The following is a 17638-nucleotide window of genomic DNA, read 5'->3' on the forward strand; positions in this document are numbered from 1 at the left end:
ACATTGATAACATAAAACAAATCCAAAGATGGGCTACAAAAATTGTGGAAGATCTCAAGAACAAAACTTAGCAGGAAAGAATTAAAAAACTTAGAGGGAAGTTGTCATCACCTTTGAGCCCTATAAACTGCATTATGGAACTTAAGGGGCATGGAAGTAAGGCGGGTGGGGGGCACGTCCGGGAAGCTGTGTTTCATATTCAATGGGTGCCATTTCTCCGCACTTTGTCCCCATGAAGTTGGTACATGCACACAGCTTGACTCTTTTGAGACAGTTTTCTGCATGCGCGTCATAGAGATGAATGGGAGTGTGTGTGTGCACGGGGCCATATGAAAAGAGGCAAGCTGTGTGTGCATGCCAACTTCACAGGAACACAGCACAGAAATGGGGCACGCAGTGAGCAAGAAACACAGCTCCCCGGACTCCCCCGTTCCCTCTCCTTTGAGCTCCGTATTGAGGCTTATGGGGCTCAGAGTTGATGACAGGGTAACTTTTAATCTGTATAGTCTGGAGAAAAAAAGGGAAAAGGGGGACATGATGCAAACCTTTATACATTGTACAGGAGGGGGGGACATGATAGAAACCTTTATATATGTAAAGGTATAAATAAGTTTCAGAGGCGTTTTTATTAGGAAACTAAACAAGCAGAGAAGTCCTGGAACGTATAAGACACGATATATCACTGGAGGGCAAGATGGCCGGGCTCAGACTCACGTATTTTGGCCATATAATGCCAGCAGAGAAAAATCTATAATGCTTGAACAGATCAGTGGCAAAAGAAGACCCGGCCGCCAAAGGACACGATGGACGATACTGTCAGAGCTGATACTGGCGTGGAGATCACACAACTGAAAAAAGCAACGCAAAACCAAAAAACATGGAGGGAGCTCGCCTTTAGGATCACCGAGGGTCGTGAACGACTAAGCGGCTAACAACAACTATAAAAACTAGGATAAGGGGGCACAATTTGAGATTAGTTGGGCGAAGATCATAAGCAGTGTCAGAAAATATTATTCTACTGAAACAGTGGTGGATGTTTAGAACACCCTTCCAGCAGATGTGGAAAAATCAACAACAAACGAATTCAAGCCCGGGATCAGCATTTATCTATCCTAAGAGAGAAATAAAAAGAAAGTAATATAAGGGCAGGATAGAAGGACCGTGTGGTCTTTTTCTGCCATCAGTTTTCTATGTTTCTCTTTGGGTGCAAAATTGTGTTCAGAATAATCTCTTAATATGTTTTATAGTAGTTAGAGTTCTGTTTTTTTCTGATACAGAACCGCAAATCCCATGTAAAGACATAGAAATAAACGGTAACATTCTGTCTTCCCACAGTCACCACTAGATGGAGCTCAGGAGTTTACTAAATATACATCGTACTTAATAAAAGCAACACAGTATACAGTAGGCTACTCAGCTCCCCCTAGTGGTGGCTGCAGGCAGGCAAGTTGGTATTTTTTTCTCTCAGAAAAACACAAATTTGACACTAACTGACCAGTCAATTAGAGACTCCCATCACATAGCGCTTTGAACCTCTGGCCTTCAGAACTGCAGCATTTTGTTTATGGCATGGATTCCACTTGATGTTGAAATTGTTCTGCTGGAATATCAGCCCCTGTGGACAGGAAGCTTCTTGTTGGGGCAAATTAGATGGAAGTACTGACATGCTGCTTGCGCCAAATTCTTACCTCCCATCAGCACAGTGCAGCAACGATCTGGCTTCTTCTAACCCAGCGATATTTCTCTACTGCTCAGTGATCCAATTTTTGTACTCATTTTCCCCCTGGAGTCTCGCTTTTCTGTTTCTATTTACACGGGCGAGAGTGATATCAGCCTGTTTCTATTTTCATGGCCAGTCGATATATGCTACAATCTGATGAGTAAAAACTTGTAAACGGGCGCACAAATCTAATGTTTGTGCGCCCGTTCAGACGGCATTGGCCCGGCGCATATACGCCGAGGCCGCGATGCCGTTGCCCCTTCCCTCCGCCTCGCGGTTCGCCTCCTCTCTCCTCCTCTCCGGCTGTTTGCAATGGAAGGGGGGAGGGCTAAGCTCCAGCCCCCTACCCTTGTTCGCAACAAGCAATAGGAGGAGGCAGGACAGGGCTATGCTTAACTCCACCCCTCCCATTGAAAATTCCCTCCCACCTCCCTTCTCCGGCTGCTGTCATTGGCTCCCATAAGAGCCCATGCAGCGGCCAACGTTTTCAAGGCAGAAAGATAGCTCCCGGACTATCTTTTCAGCCCAGAGTGAAAGCGCCCGCCGCTATATTCGCTGGCCAGGCGCTTTTACGTAACAGGAATACGGCCATTTGATCTGATGCATTGGAATCCAATGTGTCAGATTATAGCGTATATAGGCCGGCCGTGAAATCGGCGGCCGATATACGCTCATGTGAAAGAACCCTTAGATAGCAATGGCGCTGGAACTGGTCATCTGGTGTTATGGCCTATCCGTGCTAAGGAAGGCAAGCTGTGCATTCAGACATGTTAGTATGCACGCCAGCGTTGTATCTGGCTGCAGTTAACTTGACTGTGCAGCGCGTATTTCTCAGAAGGATTCTTGACATCCTCCTGATCCCTTTCAGCAATGAGTTCTTTACGTCCTGAGGATCTGCTGTTGCTGGTTGGTTTCCCTCCATCACGCTATTCTCTGTACACTCTCCGCACCGTTACACGATAAAACCTCTCGCAGTTGACAGTGACATCCCGGCTAGTCCAGCATCGATGACCCGGCCTCGTTGGGAGTCTTTCAGATCGCTGGATTCTAATCTAATGTGGATTCACATTGAAAGGGATCCACTGAAAAGTTGTCATGTGATTTTGTACTGCACTTTGGGGTCACAGGTCTAATTTCCATGCAGGAAGGTTCCAATCGTTAAGCATTGGGGTCTCTAATTAAGTGGCCATTCAGTGTATATTAAAAAAATTAATTATCACAAAATTTTGAACCGTTTTAAATTAAAACCAGATTAGTGATCAAAGGAGGATGTTCACTGTAAGCAATATTTAGCTTGACAGAAGAAGCTGATGTTTCCCATAGATGTCACAAAGTGTACAGTAATGAGGACAAGACAAAGGGTTCCTTCTGAAGGGCTTCATCTATAAAGGATGAAAGGGCAACTTCTTCAGTACCATTTCCAGATGCAAAACTTGTTGTCTCAGCCTTATTTTTGTATTGCTGCAATGCATCACAACTTTGCAAGTACGGTAGTTGTAGAGTGTATACAGCACTTATGCAGACCTATGTGTCCCCAGACTACAAACATACCCTGCGCAGGCATTAACCTCTCCTATCTGTCGTATATAGATGATAGCCTGCAGATAGCAAACAGAGGAGAAAATATAGGACAACAGGATTAGACTAAACAAGGGTAGTATGTAACCATGGCAACTCATAGTAACAAAGTATGTTAGGCTGAACCTTATGGACATGTGTCTTTTTGGCCTTTTACCCCCCACATCCCCTTCCAGTGTTGATCCAGAGGAAGGCAAAAAAAACAATGAGGTAGAAGTAGAGATGAGCGAGTATACTCGCTAAGGGCAATTTCTCGAGCGAGCATTGCCCTTAGCGAGTACCTGCCCGCTTGAGAGAAAAGGTTCGGGTGCCGGCGCGGGGAAGCGGTGAGTAGCGGCAGTCAGCAGGGGGCAGTGGGTGGGAGAGAGGGAGAGAGAGATCTCCCCTCTGTTCCTCCCCGCTCTCCCCCGCAGCTCCCCGCCCGCCGCCGGCACCCGAACCTTTTGTCTCAAGCGGGCAGGTACTCGCTAAGGGTAATGCTCGCTCGAGCAATTGCTCTTAGCGAGTATGCTCGCTCATCACTAGGTAGAAGCCAATTTTCCCCATTTAAGGAAAAGAATTCCTTCCTGGCTCCAATCTGGTAATCAGAATATTCCCCGGATCACTGACCTTCTGAAGTAATTAGACATTAAAAAATATAATATTGTTACACTCAAGAAAGGCATCCAGGCCGCTCTTAGACTCCTTTATCGAATTCACAATCACCACGTCCTCAGGCAGAGATTTTCATAGTCTTGCTGCTTTTACAGAAAAGAACCCCCTTCTATGTTGGTGTAGAAACCTTTTTCTCTAGACGTAGATGGCGCCCCCTTGTTACAGTTACAGTCCTGGGTATAAAGAGATGCTGGGATAGATCTCTGTATTGTCCCCTGATATAGTTATACATAGTTATTAGGTCGCCCCTCAGCAGGTTTTTTTGTACACTAAATAATCCCAATTTTGATAACCTCCCTGGTTATTGTAGTCCACCTGTCACGACTGGAGTCCGGGCAGGTGGAAGTCCCTAGTCCTACCCGCCACCCCTGTCCCTATCTACTTGCCCGCCTAGGCTAAGCCCTAGGGCGACAACTGGGCGACAGTCCCTATGCTCACTAGGGATGCGGGGAAGGAGTTAGACACAGGAAACAAACAAACAAACACAAAAGCAGGTCAGGCAATCCGGTCGGCAACAGGAGAGAACGAGGTACCAGGGGTCAGGCGAAGGCAAAGTCAGGTCCGAAGCAAGTGAGTCAAATACAGGTAACACGGGTGTAGCTGGAGACCAAACATACACTGGCAACTTCAAAAGGAAACTGAGCAGTTTGAATGCTGTCAGAACTCCAGCCCCAGCAGCTGATTGGGGAGGGGAGCCTGACAGCAGCAGGACCCAATCAGAGGGCGCTGGAAGAAACAGCCCCCGGCGGCTGCTAAAGACAGGCAAAGACCCAGACAACAAGCAGCGAGTCCAGAGCAGAGACCCAGACATCAAGCAGAGAGTGCAGAGCAAGCGCGCCCAGGTGTCATGGCAATGGGGACGCGGCGCGAAACGGCACCAACCGCGCGCCCAGCAACCCGGCTACCTAGGCACCCACTCCCTGAGCACGGGAGTGCGCGCCAGGAGCCTGCGGCCTGGATTACGTAGGCCAGGGGAGGTCACAAAGACTGGGGCTCCCCTACGCCGCAGCCCGGGAGATAGGACCGGCGGTGCGGGTACAGAGACCTCGAGAGCCGCCGGTCCTGACACCACCCATTCCATTTATTACTGTAGTTGCCCACCTTTGTACCCACTTAAGCTCCAGTATGCCCTTCTTGAGTACTGGCGGTCTGCTTAGTTTTTTTCCTGTGTACGCTCACTATTTCTCATCAGGACTATTTGCAAAGTTGCTTTAATTTTTCTTTTGGGTGCATTTCAGCAATAAATGGTTGAAAGTGTGTAGAAACTCTTTAAGCAGATAACTGGGTCTTCTAACTTGGCATATGATGTAGGTGTATCCAGAAAAGGAACAGAATTTCTAGAGCCCCATTTTAGATACAGACGCACAGTACCTGTGTATCTGATGAGGGCCGGACTCCGGAAGAAGTAGGAGTGCAGAACTCCTTGACACACTGTGCTGCAATGTCTGCAGTGACTTCAGATATTCCTCCAGCAGCTATGACCCATCTGCTGTTTTTTTAATGTCTGGGTGGACCGTCACATATTAGTAACTGGAAGGAGTCGGTATGGAGAAGCGCCAGTTGGGTGTGGTGGATGGATTTGGAGAATTCTAGATTTCCCGTGTTAACCATCTATTGCATACTTGGCTTCCATGTAAAGTCACTATCAAAAGAGCAACCTATAGCTAAGAACATCCAGATGTTCCCAGCGCATGACTGTGGTTTCTGCTGTGTGAACATGACAGGGGGGCTCTTCTGATACGTGTAGTGTACGGACGCTATGTACTAAGAGCACACCCACACAGATGGGACAGCCATGTGTTCTCTGTGACCTCCTGCTCTTAATTAGTCATGTTGCTCTCGAAAAAGGCAACTTATTATTCTTAGGATGACACAAGAGCAACTTCAAGGCTCATTGTGGCTCAGCATGGCGCTACTGCTGGGGAGTAGTATGTCCGCCGCTGTCAGTATGTTCAAAACTCTCTTCTACTGCTTCCAAGTTCATCTGATTCAGGGACAGCTGGGTGGAATCCAAAAGGGCTGACATATTTTTCAGAGAAGTTGTTAGCTAACTTTCCCAGAAGATACAGCATCGCAGGTATTAACATGACCCTCCGGGCCGGAAGAAGGAGAGATGGCCGCACCGATTTTCTGACTGCCTTATGCAGACTGTATATTAGTATGCATGGTTAGGCTAAGACACTACATGGAGATCTGATTGGCCAGTACTAGTCGCATGAGCAGCACTGGCCAATCAAAACAGCTGTAGTGTCTTAATGCTGCATACTAGTACACAGTGTACATAAGGCTGCCTTCACACCTGCGCTGGGGATTCTGCTTTCCTGCTCCATTCGGGGAGCAGGAAAGGGGTATCACTGCGGCCAAAAGTTTCCATTTCTGGATGGAACTGCGTCGGACAGACCCCTTGACTATAATGGCGTCTGCCCGCTTTCCACCCACCTGCCCGGCTTTTGGACAGAAGAAAAAGCGTTGCATACAGTGCTTTTTCCTCTAGTATTTTCTGTGAGGGAATCTCCATCCGGCAGTCAGGGAAGCGGCGTGGCCATCTTTGTTTCTCCTGGCCCCCTAATATGGCCAACTGGCCAATAATCTCCCAACTGGTAATCAGACTTGTCTTGGCCTGCTACTCGTATTTCTTATGTAAGAAATAATAATAATAATAATCTTTGTATAGCGCCAACTTATTCCGCAGCGCTTTCAGGCATGGATAAATGCAAAACAATACAACAATTACAATGTGAGGTACATTGGGTTAGACACAAATGGGTTGAGGGTGGTACAGGAGGTGCAGGGGGTGGGGAACACAGGCAATAGGAAATTTCATGTGCAGATCAATTATTAGAAGGCAAGCGGGGTGGGGCACCATAGGGAGGGGTAGGGGACTAGGTCAGGAGAGTTGGTATGCTTCCCTGAAGAGGTGCGTTTTTAAGGCAATTCTAAAATGTCGTGCATCGGGAATTGTCCGGATGCCTTGGGGTAGAGCATTCCAGAGGATGGGTGCTGCTCTAGTGAAGTCCTGTATGCGAGCATGAGAGGTTCGTATTACAGGGGTGTTTAGTCTGAGGGTGTTATCTGATCGGAGTAAGCGCGCTGGGTGGTGTACTGACAGTAGGGAGGCGATGTATGGTGGCGCAGCGCCATGCAGAGCTTTGTGAGTGAGGTAGAGGAGTTTAAATTTAGTTCTGCAGTGGATGGGCAGTCAATGCAGTGACTGGCATAATGCAGAGGTGTCTGAGAAACGACTGGATAGAAAAATGAGCCCTAGCTGCTGCATTTAGTATGGATTGGAGTGGAGCATGAGGTGCATGTGGCATGTTTGGGCCAGAGATTGGATATGGGGAGTAAAGGAGAGGTCAGAGTCCAGTGTGACACCAAGGCATTGGGCATGCTGTCTGGGGGTTATGATGGTGCCAGACACTGGAATGGAGATGTTGAGGGGAGGTCGGTTAGAAAGTGGAAAGACAAGGAGGTCAGTTTTAGAGAGGTTTATTTTGAGAAAAAGGGAGGACATAGTGTTAGAGACAGCAGACAGACAGTCTGTGATATTTTGGAGGAATGGTCCAGAGATCTCACGAGAGGAGGTGTATAGTTGGGTGTCGTCAGCGTAGAGATAGTATTGGAGGCCAAAGAAATGAAATCCTCTGAAGATCATGCAACAATTTTTTATCTTAAACTTCAAGTACAGTTCTGAAATGTTTTCATATAACAAGTTCAATGACTAAGTAAAGAAGTTTTTATCACAGAGTCAACTTTACTAAGGTGAGAAAAAACATGGATATAGCATGTGCCAAACTAATCTTTGGCACGCTGCATCTGTTTATCTAATGTGCCAAACAATAGTTTTTAGTGCTTTACATTATTTGAGTAGCCATTGGCCATAAAGTCGCAGAAAAAATGTCCACTAATTTGAAAATCTAAAACATAACCTTTATTATTAATTTCTAAAAAGATGTCAAGATCGCCCCACGTAACCATACTGAACCTTATTCTCAAAGTACTAACAACCACTTGTCCGTGAGTGACTGAGTTATATGCTCCGCCCCTGATCACAGGATGGTGGCATCATTAACGGTCCTTCATCCAGAGTGAGTTGCATGCTCCACCCCTGATCACATGACAGTGACATCATCACAGGTCCTTCAATATTTTGACCAACTCCAACCGTGATCACAGGTCCTTCATGTGATGATGTCATTCACTATATTATAAGTGACGCATTGCGCCACCAGAAACACTGATACTATAAATAATACTAATAACTAGCAAAATGCTAACGAAGACCTGTCCGTTCATGCGTGAGTGAGTAGTGAATGGGTTTGTGAGTGCCATTGACTTGCATTGGGGTATTCAAAAATGTGTTTTAAACAGGCATGAAAAAAAAAATAACAGCATAGGGAGTCCTATTTTGTTCTGTATTACGGACCGAAATTGCCCATTAACGTTACTGGGATCGCATGAATGCACAAGATAGATGTGTATTTACGCATGAATGCAGGAGAAATTTATGGGACCTTCTTGCATTTTTAATTTTTTTTGCACACGTGAAAAGCGTAGTGAATATGCGTACAAAAAGCAAGGAATTGAATATGCACAATTTCATGGCAGATTCAGACTAATGTGGTTTTGTCCCCTTATGCGGCCGTGATCATAACCACATATCGGGACAAAACGAAAGCACTAAGATCAATGGATTTCAATGTTTTTTTTCACTAGCTCTGTTCTCTGCCATTAATTGTACGGGTGAGAAGAGAACCTGCCCCGGTCTGTAAAAATGCTGCGTATTTCATGGACTGGAACTGAATATGCCCGTGTGAATGAGCCCTAACTAACTACATCTCTGTTACGATCGTGTGGGCAACTAAGCATACGTCCTCATACAGGGGGGATAGACATTGAGTCACCGTGCTGACATAGGGAACTGTGTCAAAGAACCACCAACTGACACACAGACGAGACATAAGACGTTTGGAGGCCGCACCTGTCAAGGGAATGGAAGATGAGGTCTGACTATGATACAGACAAGCACTACAGGTGTCCAAACAGTCTTTGGGAAGCAGAGGGACAGACCTACATGCAACCAGATCTGAGTGGGAACAAAACGGATACATCCAAATAGTACAATATGTGCTGCAGGCTAAAGGAGATTGGCTACTGGAGAACACCACACCCAGCAGCTCAATTAACCCTCACCTGTGGAGATGTGCTGCTAGGAACCTTAGTACTACAGATTTCAGCAGCACACCCTGACAATCTCTTTAGCACTGAGCTTTCTACATTGGAGGGTGGCTCAGATGTCGGGTAGGGCTGTCAGCGTGTCGGTGATCTCTTCCAGCCACCATTCACAAAAAAAGAGCAATTGTTCAAAGATGAACGACTGGCTGTTTATACTGAGTGAGAAATTGCTCACTAGTTGTTTCGTGTCAGTGAGCTAAAACAGAATGATTAGCGACTACTGAGCAACTTCTTGCTCAGTACCCTGTTGGGAGAAGTTTTAACAAGGGCTGATTATTAAGCAATTATTCAGGTAACTATTGGCACATTTAAAAGTACCCTAAGATTTCCAAACTCACTAAACCACTAAGGGTATGTTCAGGTGATCAGCAGGGAAGTTACCAAGAGTTGAACGCCCACCTTTCTACTATTGATGGACTACGATAATGATTAGCTATTAATATTACAGTCCCAGGGAAACTCTCTCGTAGATAATAACCCTTCCATCAAACTACTAACGACGACCTGTCCGTCCATGCGCGAGTGAGTGGGTTTGTTAGTGACAAACATACTCCGCCCATGATGACATGACGGTGACATCATCAAAGGTCCTTCATCCCCAGTGAAGGAGTTACATGCTCTACCCCTGATCATATGACTGTGACATAATCACAGGTCCTGTAGGCACACGGCTACTGTCCGGCTTGGTGTTTTTTAGTATTCCATAGCAAATGAGGCCGCAGGAGGTTTGTAGTCCACATGTAATCTGCACAAGGATGCAGGACCTTTGATGGCGTCATTGTTATGTGATCAGGGGCGGAGCATGTAAGTCATTCACTCGGGATGAGTGTCATCGTCATGTGATCAGGGGCGGAGCACGACTGTGACGTCATCACAGATCCTTCATCTCCAGTGCTATGCTGCTTCTGATCTCTGTTGTATGGGATGAACAGTGTATGTAGCAGAGCTGTGTGTGACATGCATGTAGCAGAGCTGTGTAGTTGTAATATACATAAAAAGTTTAGTCACTTGGTAAATTCTTTCCTTTTCTTCTCTCCTACTCATTTTATATGCATTTTTCAACAACTCCATTTCCAAAGCTAAATTAGGAACTCTGCTTCTTTCATGTAACATGACATAAGTGTATTTGTGTGAGCACAGTTGTTGGGTCACATGTCTGACAGCAGGGAGGAGCTAAACCACTGTCTGTTTCCAATGGCAACTGGCTGAATTTGGAAAGCAGCTGTGAATAGAGAAAAGCATAACATTAAATAAAAAAATGTACAAAAGACAGTAAAGCAAAGTATTTACAAACTCGCTTCACTTTTTATTTAGGATTATACTGTTGAGTTGTTGTTGAGAGTGAAAGTTTATTCACTGCTTTTTTATTGTTCTAGGTGGAATGGTGCCATTGTGGACTGGAATGGTACAGACCCCATACTATAAATCTGTCACCGCATTGTGGATGGGAATGCTACAGACCCCATCCTATAAATCTCATCGCCGCACCTTGTATCCAGGCAATGGTTGCCCATTACACTGCAGCAATGGAAACGTTCAGCTCAGATGATGCCCGATGCCAAGCAGACGGCATTTTCTCAGGAGAGTCTGACGCGCTTGGTGATTGGGATTGTTTTTCAAGAAAAAGATCCTATTGTGCCGGGCGAGCAGTAAAGAGTCTGTTTGTGGAGCTGTAAAACATGACCATTATAGGGGATGCTACCGTCTTTAGGACGCTGCCAAAAGGTCAGCACATAATGGGATATTGGAGATTTTTTACAGATGTAGCAGAGCTGATTTTGTCTTTATCTCTCTGGAGAGGTTTTGTACGTGCAACCTAATGAATTAAAGTAACTTAGAAGCTTACCCTGCACAAACCAGAGGTTCCCACTGCGGGATGTCCTGTTAGATATGATAACCTCAGCACTGCTTCACTTCTACTTCTTGAATTGCAAGTGTGACTTGGAAATGTACCGTAAGGCCTATGTCACACGGACGTATTTGTGTACACCTTTGCAAGTGAAAATGTTGTGCGTGCAATGCGCAAAAAATAGGACCCATTGATTCCAATGGGTTGGTTCACATGGGCATTTTGGTCGCACAAAAAAAAAAGTAACACGCTCTAATTTCCTGTGCATTTGCGCAGGGAAAAGACGCATCTTGAACTCATTAAGCTAATTGGCTGTTCCAATGGCTGAGAGCATCCGTGGCTATAAAATCTGATTATCCTCAAGAAATATTTTTTACATTAGGCAGACCATAAAAGCCCTATAAAAACCCCTCTTGAGGAACGGATACTACCTTTCATCATCCCTCCCACGCTTGTAGAGACCCTTCACCCATTTTTTATAATAAACCAATTATTATCGCAGGGGCAGTTTTGTTGGCAGTAAAAGAACAAAATAATGTTGAGATTCTGGGTTGGAAAACGCCTAAAGGGGTATTCCTGTCTCAGCAAGATATGACATCTGCAGAATAGAGGATAACTTGCTGATCGGTGGTCTTCTGACGGCTGGGACCCCCACCAATCTGAGGCTTTCAATCCCGGCACATTCCAAAGTGTTGGCATCGGAGGCTGCACACGCATGCCGCCGCTTCATTCACTTCAAAGGGACTGCTAGAGATAGCAGACTTAGGGTGCCTTCACACTTGCGATCGCGATATCGCTATGTTTTTTTTTAAAAAACGCATCGCACAAAAATCGCAAAGCACAAACTTACGATTTTTGTGCGATGCGTTTTTAACATTTAATAAGTCCTATTGACATTTGCATTAAAAAAAGGCTGCGATATCGTGATCGCAAGTGTGGAGAGACCCTTAAGATGCTTGGCTATCTCTGGCACACCTATTGAAGTGAATAGAGCAAAGGCACACATATCCGGCTCCTGCTGCCCATACTCCAGAATAGGCTTTGAAATCTTGGGATCGTTGGGGTCCCAGCAGTTGGACTCCTACTGATTAGTAAGTTATCCCCTATCCTGTAGATGGAAATGGCTTAAAGGGGTTGTCCCGCGCCGAAACGTTTTTTTGTTTTTTCAACAGCCCCCCCCGTTCGGCGCGAGACAAACCCGATGCACTGGTTAAAAAAGAAAACCGGACAGTGCTTACCTGAATCCCCGCACTCCGGTGACTTCTTACTTACCTGGTGAAGATGGCCGCCGGGATCTTCTCCCTCGGTGGACCGCAGGGCTTCTGTGCGGTCCATTGCCGATTCCAGCCTCCTGATTGGCTGGAATCGGCACGTGACGGGGCGGAGCTACACGGAGCCGCTCTCCGGCACGAGTGGCCCCATTCAGAAGAGAAGAAGACCGGACTGCGCAAGCGCATCTAATCCGGCGATTAGACGCTGAAAATTAGACGGCACCATGGCGACGGGGACGCTAGCAACGGAACAGGTAAGTGAATAACTTATGTATGGCTCATAATTAATGCACAGTGTACATTACAAAGTGCATTAATATGGCCATACAGAAGTGTATAACCCCACTTGCTTTCGCGGGACAACCCCTTTAATGATATGGGAATAGCCCTTTTAAAATGTGTGTATTTTTTGCAACCATTTTTGATTGATCTAATTGTGTATAAAATAAAAAAAAATGTAATCTTGATTTAAAAATCTGTTATTGTTTTGTGTACACTGCTCATGTGCAGAAATATGTGTCTCCATGGTTACAGATTACAGACAAAAGTCCTGTGTGTAGGTTGATGCTCTGTTTTGATAAGTGAGGGGGCAGATAGAAGAGAGTGACACATACAGGATCAGACTACATAGGGATTGTTTGTAACCATGGAGATGCATAGGAGCTGTATACGCAAAATAGAAGGAGAGTTGTAATGAAGGCTTAGCAGAAAGTGGCAATTAAAATTGTTTTCAGCCGTTTACGTATCCTTTAAATGTCCCAGGTGAATGTGTAAAGGCTATGGAAACCTTTGTGCATGAAAAAAATCAATACACATATATCTTACTAAGTCCCTACAGAAAAACATGCTGCACATATCTGTTTTTAGGCGGTGAGTTTTCCTTCTCATGCATTTTGAAAGCCTCATACTTGGTTTGCAGGCTTCCCTACATTAAAGTTTCTAGCCTGGGAGTAGGTGGGTTAAATCACTGATCAGCTGGTTTCTATTTATAAGTTTTCATCCTTTTTGGTGTAAATCAGTTGTAAATGTTTCGTAAAAGGAGTATACCGTTATTTCGGCGCAAATTATCTCACGAAACTGGCAGAAAAGACCTAAAAAACAAGCCACATTATGTTGGTTTTTTTTTTATAAACACGTCTAATCCTTTTCTTGAATCTGTCTACACTTTTATTAGCAGTTTGCATGTCTGACAGTCTGATCGCTAGGAATACAAGGGCATATGTATCACGTTTTGTGCGCCAGATTTTTTGGAAGTGGCTGTGGCCCAGCCTTACGGGATGGGGCCACATAAGGACCATCACATTTACTATAACGTACACCAGAAAACCATTAACACATATTGCAATTAGGCTGACACAAAGTTTACAAGTCCCTATCAACCAGTGTGTCTCATATTACTCAGGTCTGCCGCTGAAGTTGTACCTAACCGGACATGGTAGGGCTAAAGACGTTGGGCAGTGCCCGGCCAGGCTTTTATCAAGCCCTTACTGTCCTAAGAATCCGATTCTCTTAATCAGCTTTGATGGAGGACATATATAATGTATAAATTTATCATGAAATGGGTTGTGTTTCAAAAAAGTTTATTTTCCTTTATTTTTTGCATTTTATTTTTATTAAAATTTTTTTTATACGTAATGGAAATAATGCTGTGAGCGTCGTCTGTCGGCCACTCGAGTCACTCATCAGAATGGTCAAGGATTAGAAAAACACGGCTGCCTTATTTCAAAAACAACAACACACGTGCGCACTGATTGTCTGTTCTGTAGCAGCTTAAGGTGCGTTTAGACGCAACTGTTATCGTTCAAAAAATCGTTTTGAAAGTAAGTGATATAATCATTCAGTTTAGACGCGAGACAGCAACTTCGTCATTGAATTTCAGCCGGCGTTAAAATAATTCTTGGCTCGTTCACTTCTCGTTGCTTTTAAACGCGTGTTTCACGTAGGAATATTGGTGAGGAAGGGTATTGTTTAAGGAGAGCATGTAGAAGGACAAACGACACCCTTACCGACTAACACCTATAGGTCTCTCACTAGCCAAGCCAGAAGCATATTGCACACTGATGAGGGGTAAAAACCCCGAAACAGCTGTCTGTGTATGGTCATTCTGGCTTTGACTCACAATTCCCAGTCATTGTTCTAAGGCTTGTTTAAAAAATCTGACTTGCAGATATTTTGACAAAATATTGACTTGCAGGAATGCTGCCTTCCAATAGATGGCGCTACAGAGGTAGTGTTGCATCTTTCCATTTATGTAGGAATGTGAAACACTGAACGAGAAGTTCTTAATTCTCAGTGATGATCTGCCTGTCTGAATAGGCTACATGAGCGCAAACAAGATGGGGATTTGGGCTTGGGCAAATGAGAATCGTGTGTGTAAAGGGGCCTTTAGCTGCATCCACTTCAAATGAGCTGAGCTGCTAAACCAGACACAACCCATAGACAGGTGTGACACTGGTTCACAGTAGATTTTACAAGCTCCTATACTTGAATTCTCATTGAATTCTATGAAAGAAAACAGCCTAAAAGTATTTAAAATGTTTTGCATAAAACAGAAAAGCTGAATTCATCAATATCCAGAAGACCTAATTATTTCAGTCACATTATTTCGACTTTTCATTACTTGGCCTCCCAGGTTATAGTGATCTCCTTGACTTTGCTATTGATGACCTATCCTCTGTGGCGCTGCAGGCCATTTTGGTATTGCAGGCAGTCAATGAGACATGTGCCTGCAATACCAATCCAGGCTGCTGCGCTGCAGACAGAGCTTTCTGGTTCTGTCCACAGTGACCGTGGGCCCAGTAAACAGCTGATCGGCAGGTATCACAAGCAGTGGACCCCTACCAATCAGCTATTAATAACCTATCCTGAGGATAGACCATCAGTAGTAAAGTCCTGGACAATCCCTTTAAATGACCTTTTCATTAGACATTACCACTGGTACCAAGTTAGATGGAAGCAGACAAGCAGCTGATCCTCCCACAGACTGATAAAAGTAGCTGCAGCTCCCAGCATAAACAGAAAGTGCTGAAAAAGGTAAGTGCAGTCATTTTTATGCACTATTTCTGATTGAGCATATTAAAAAACTGAACTATGGCCAGATTTCTTCCTTAACCCCTTAATGACCACTCCATAGTGTTTTTACGTCCTGCCTAAGTGGGTTTTAATCCCCAGGGACGTAAAAACATGCCCCCTCTGGGGATTAAAGCCCGGCTGTGGACTTGACAGCTTCATGCTGTCGGTTCCCGAAGGTAGTCGACAACCTGGAGCTGTCATGGGCGGCCCCGGGAAGCCCCCTCCCGGTCATGCAATTAACGCTATCCAATGGGTAATGCTGATCGCATAAAAGTAAATAAAAAGCTAAAAAGAAGTGAGATTTTCAGCTCCCCTCACGGATCACATCCATGAGGGAGGCTGAAACTACTCACCCCCATCCTCCGCGATGTCCTGAGGTGATTTGGTCAGGAATGGACCCTCCGCTGTCTTCTGTGAATGTGTGCCAAAGGAAGAACAGATCGGCGCGGGACATTTAAAATCTCCTGGCTCCCGGCTACTGAAGACGTGACCAGGATCCGGCTACTGAGGATGTCACCAATGGATACCGGCGATCACGGAAAGTTGAAAAAAAAGTAAATGTTTCAGCTGCCCTCATGGATCGGATCCCAGAACTTATTGTGCTCCATGGTCGCGGATATTACGCAACTACATTGTGTATGGGCTGCGGGTACCCAAGTCCTCAATAAGCATCGGCACAGGAAATGCAAATAAAAAAAGTGTACTGCGCACGACCGCCTGTGTGAGTAGGCAGTTATGCACAGTACATTACGCGGCCGTACACAGGGCCGCGGATGGGCTCACAGCTGGGATCCGCAGCAGGCCTCCGCAAGTGGATTCTGCATATGGCCGTGTGAGCCCGGAGTTATTCAGATCACTACCTATAATGCATAATTTTCAAGAAGCCCCGGGAACGCTCGCCTTCCTGCAGTTCCAGGAGCAGCTTGTTGAGCGCCTTCTGTGTGAGACCACCGCAGGTCAGCAAGCTTACGAAGCCTCACAGAGCGCCACTTTTTACACCCCATCCCACTACTGAGGTCAAAATATACCCCCCAAAAAGTGTTGGGTTTGCAGCAAGCATGGGATGAAATACCACTGTTTTCGGACATACCACACAGTTTACATTATTACTATGAGCAATTGAGCCTAGAATTTATTCAGTTTTGCCCTGAAATCTAGTGGGTGTTCCCGCCATTACAGGTCTAGCCATGTGTCTGGTAAGTAGATTGGGGCCACAATGGGTATGTTTCAAATAGGGGTATCCATTTTGGGGCGCAAGTCTTCATTGATATGTGTGCTGTACAAAAAACAGTTTTATGAAAATTGTAAGTTTTTCCTTCTGCTTGGCTTAGATTCATTCAAAAACTGGGGGGTCAAAATATGCAGTACACCCCAAGGTGAATTCGTTAAGGGGTCTAGTTTTCAAAATGAGACCATTTGTGGGGGTTCTCCATTGTTTTGGCCGCTCAAGGGCTCTACAAGTGTACAATGGGGCCTGAATCACCTTCAAGCAAAATGTCTGTTCTGAAAGCCACGGGCTGCTCCTTTCGGTTTGGGCCCCGTTGTGCATACGGACATAAGATTAGGGCCACAACGGGTAAGTATCTGAACACGGGAGAAACAGGGATATCCATTTTGGAGTGCAAGTCTTCATTTTCATGTGCACTATAGAAAAACAACCTGCCTTTAAAATGACATATTTGCAAATTTTGAATTCATTTCAATGTGAATTTTACCCTTAATACCAAACCTGGCCACTGGAGCAGGAACAAAACTATCTGCTTCCTGTAGAATTCAGCTCAGTGCACAAGTACACTGGCACAGAGAAGAGATTGGTTCCCAGACGGTGGTCCCACATTGATCTACTACTGATGATCTATCCTAATTGGATAACCCCTTCAAGACAAAAACTGTCTGTCAACAAGGTTTTCGAAAGCCTGGTAAATTTATATATGGGTCATAGATTGTGGTTGTAGCTGCAATACAGTTATAATGTCCCAACAAAGATTGTAGGGCCATCATGTAAGCAGCCTGGTGTATGAGCTTGTCTTTCATTCTCACTGCAAATCACTTGGGATCTTGCCCACACTATTGCTGTACCTCTACATCAATGCTGAGATACCTCTGCCCCTCAGCATCATTGTTTTATGGAACAATTTGTGGTCAGCATTGAGAAGAATGAATCTTCTGCTAAGGATGGGAAGGCCGCGCCATTAGAAAAGTGATGGCAGACGACCCACAGACACCAGCTAATTCCCCTTCTCACCTCCCAACATACCAATC

The 17638-nt window shown here is 45.2% G+C and overlaps 1 protein-coding gene across 1 annotated transcript in view; it reads left to right on the forward strand.

The window, feature by feature from the left end:
* The window catches only part of MINDY4 (MINDY lysine 48 deubiquitinase 4), a 121222-nt gene extending 109376 nt beyond the window's left edge, over nucleotides 1–11846 (forward strand). The window contains exon 18 of the mRNA XM_066584553.1: nucleotides 10561–11846. Coding sequence (XP_066440650.1) covers nucleotides 10561–10609 — 49 coding nt within the window. The 3' untranslated portion in view covers nucleotides 10610–11846. The remainder of the gene's footprint in view (nucleotides 1–10560) is intronic.
* The last annotated feature ends 5792 nt before the right edge of the window (nucleotides 11847–17638 follow it).

The sequence above is a fragment of the Eleutherodactylus coqui genome, chromosome 12 (genome assembly GCF_035609145.1).
Source record: "Eleutherodactylus coqui strain aEleCoq1 chromosome 12, aEleCoq1.hap1, whole genome shotgun sequence".
NCBI classification, from domain to species: domain Eukaryota; kingdom Metazoa; phylum Chordata; class Amphibia; order Anura; family Eleutherodactylidae; genus Eleutherodactylus; species Eleutherodactylus coqui.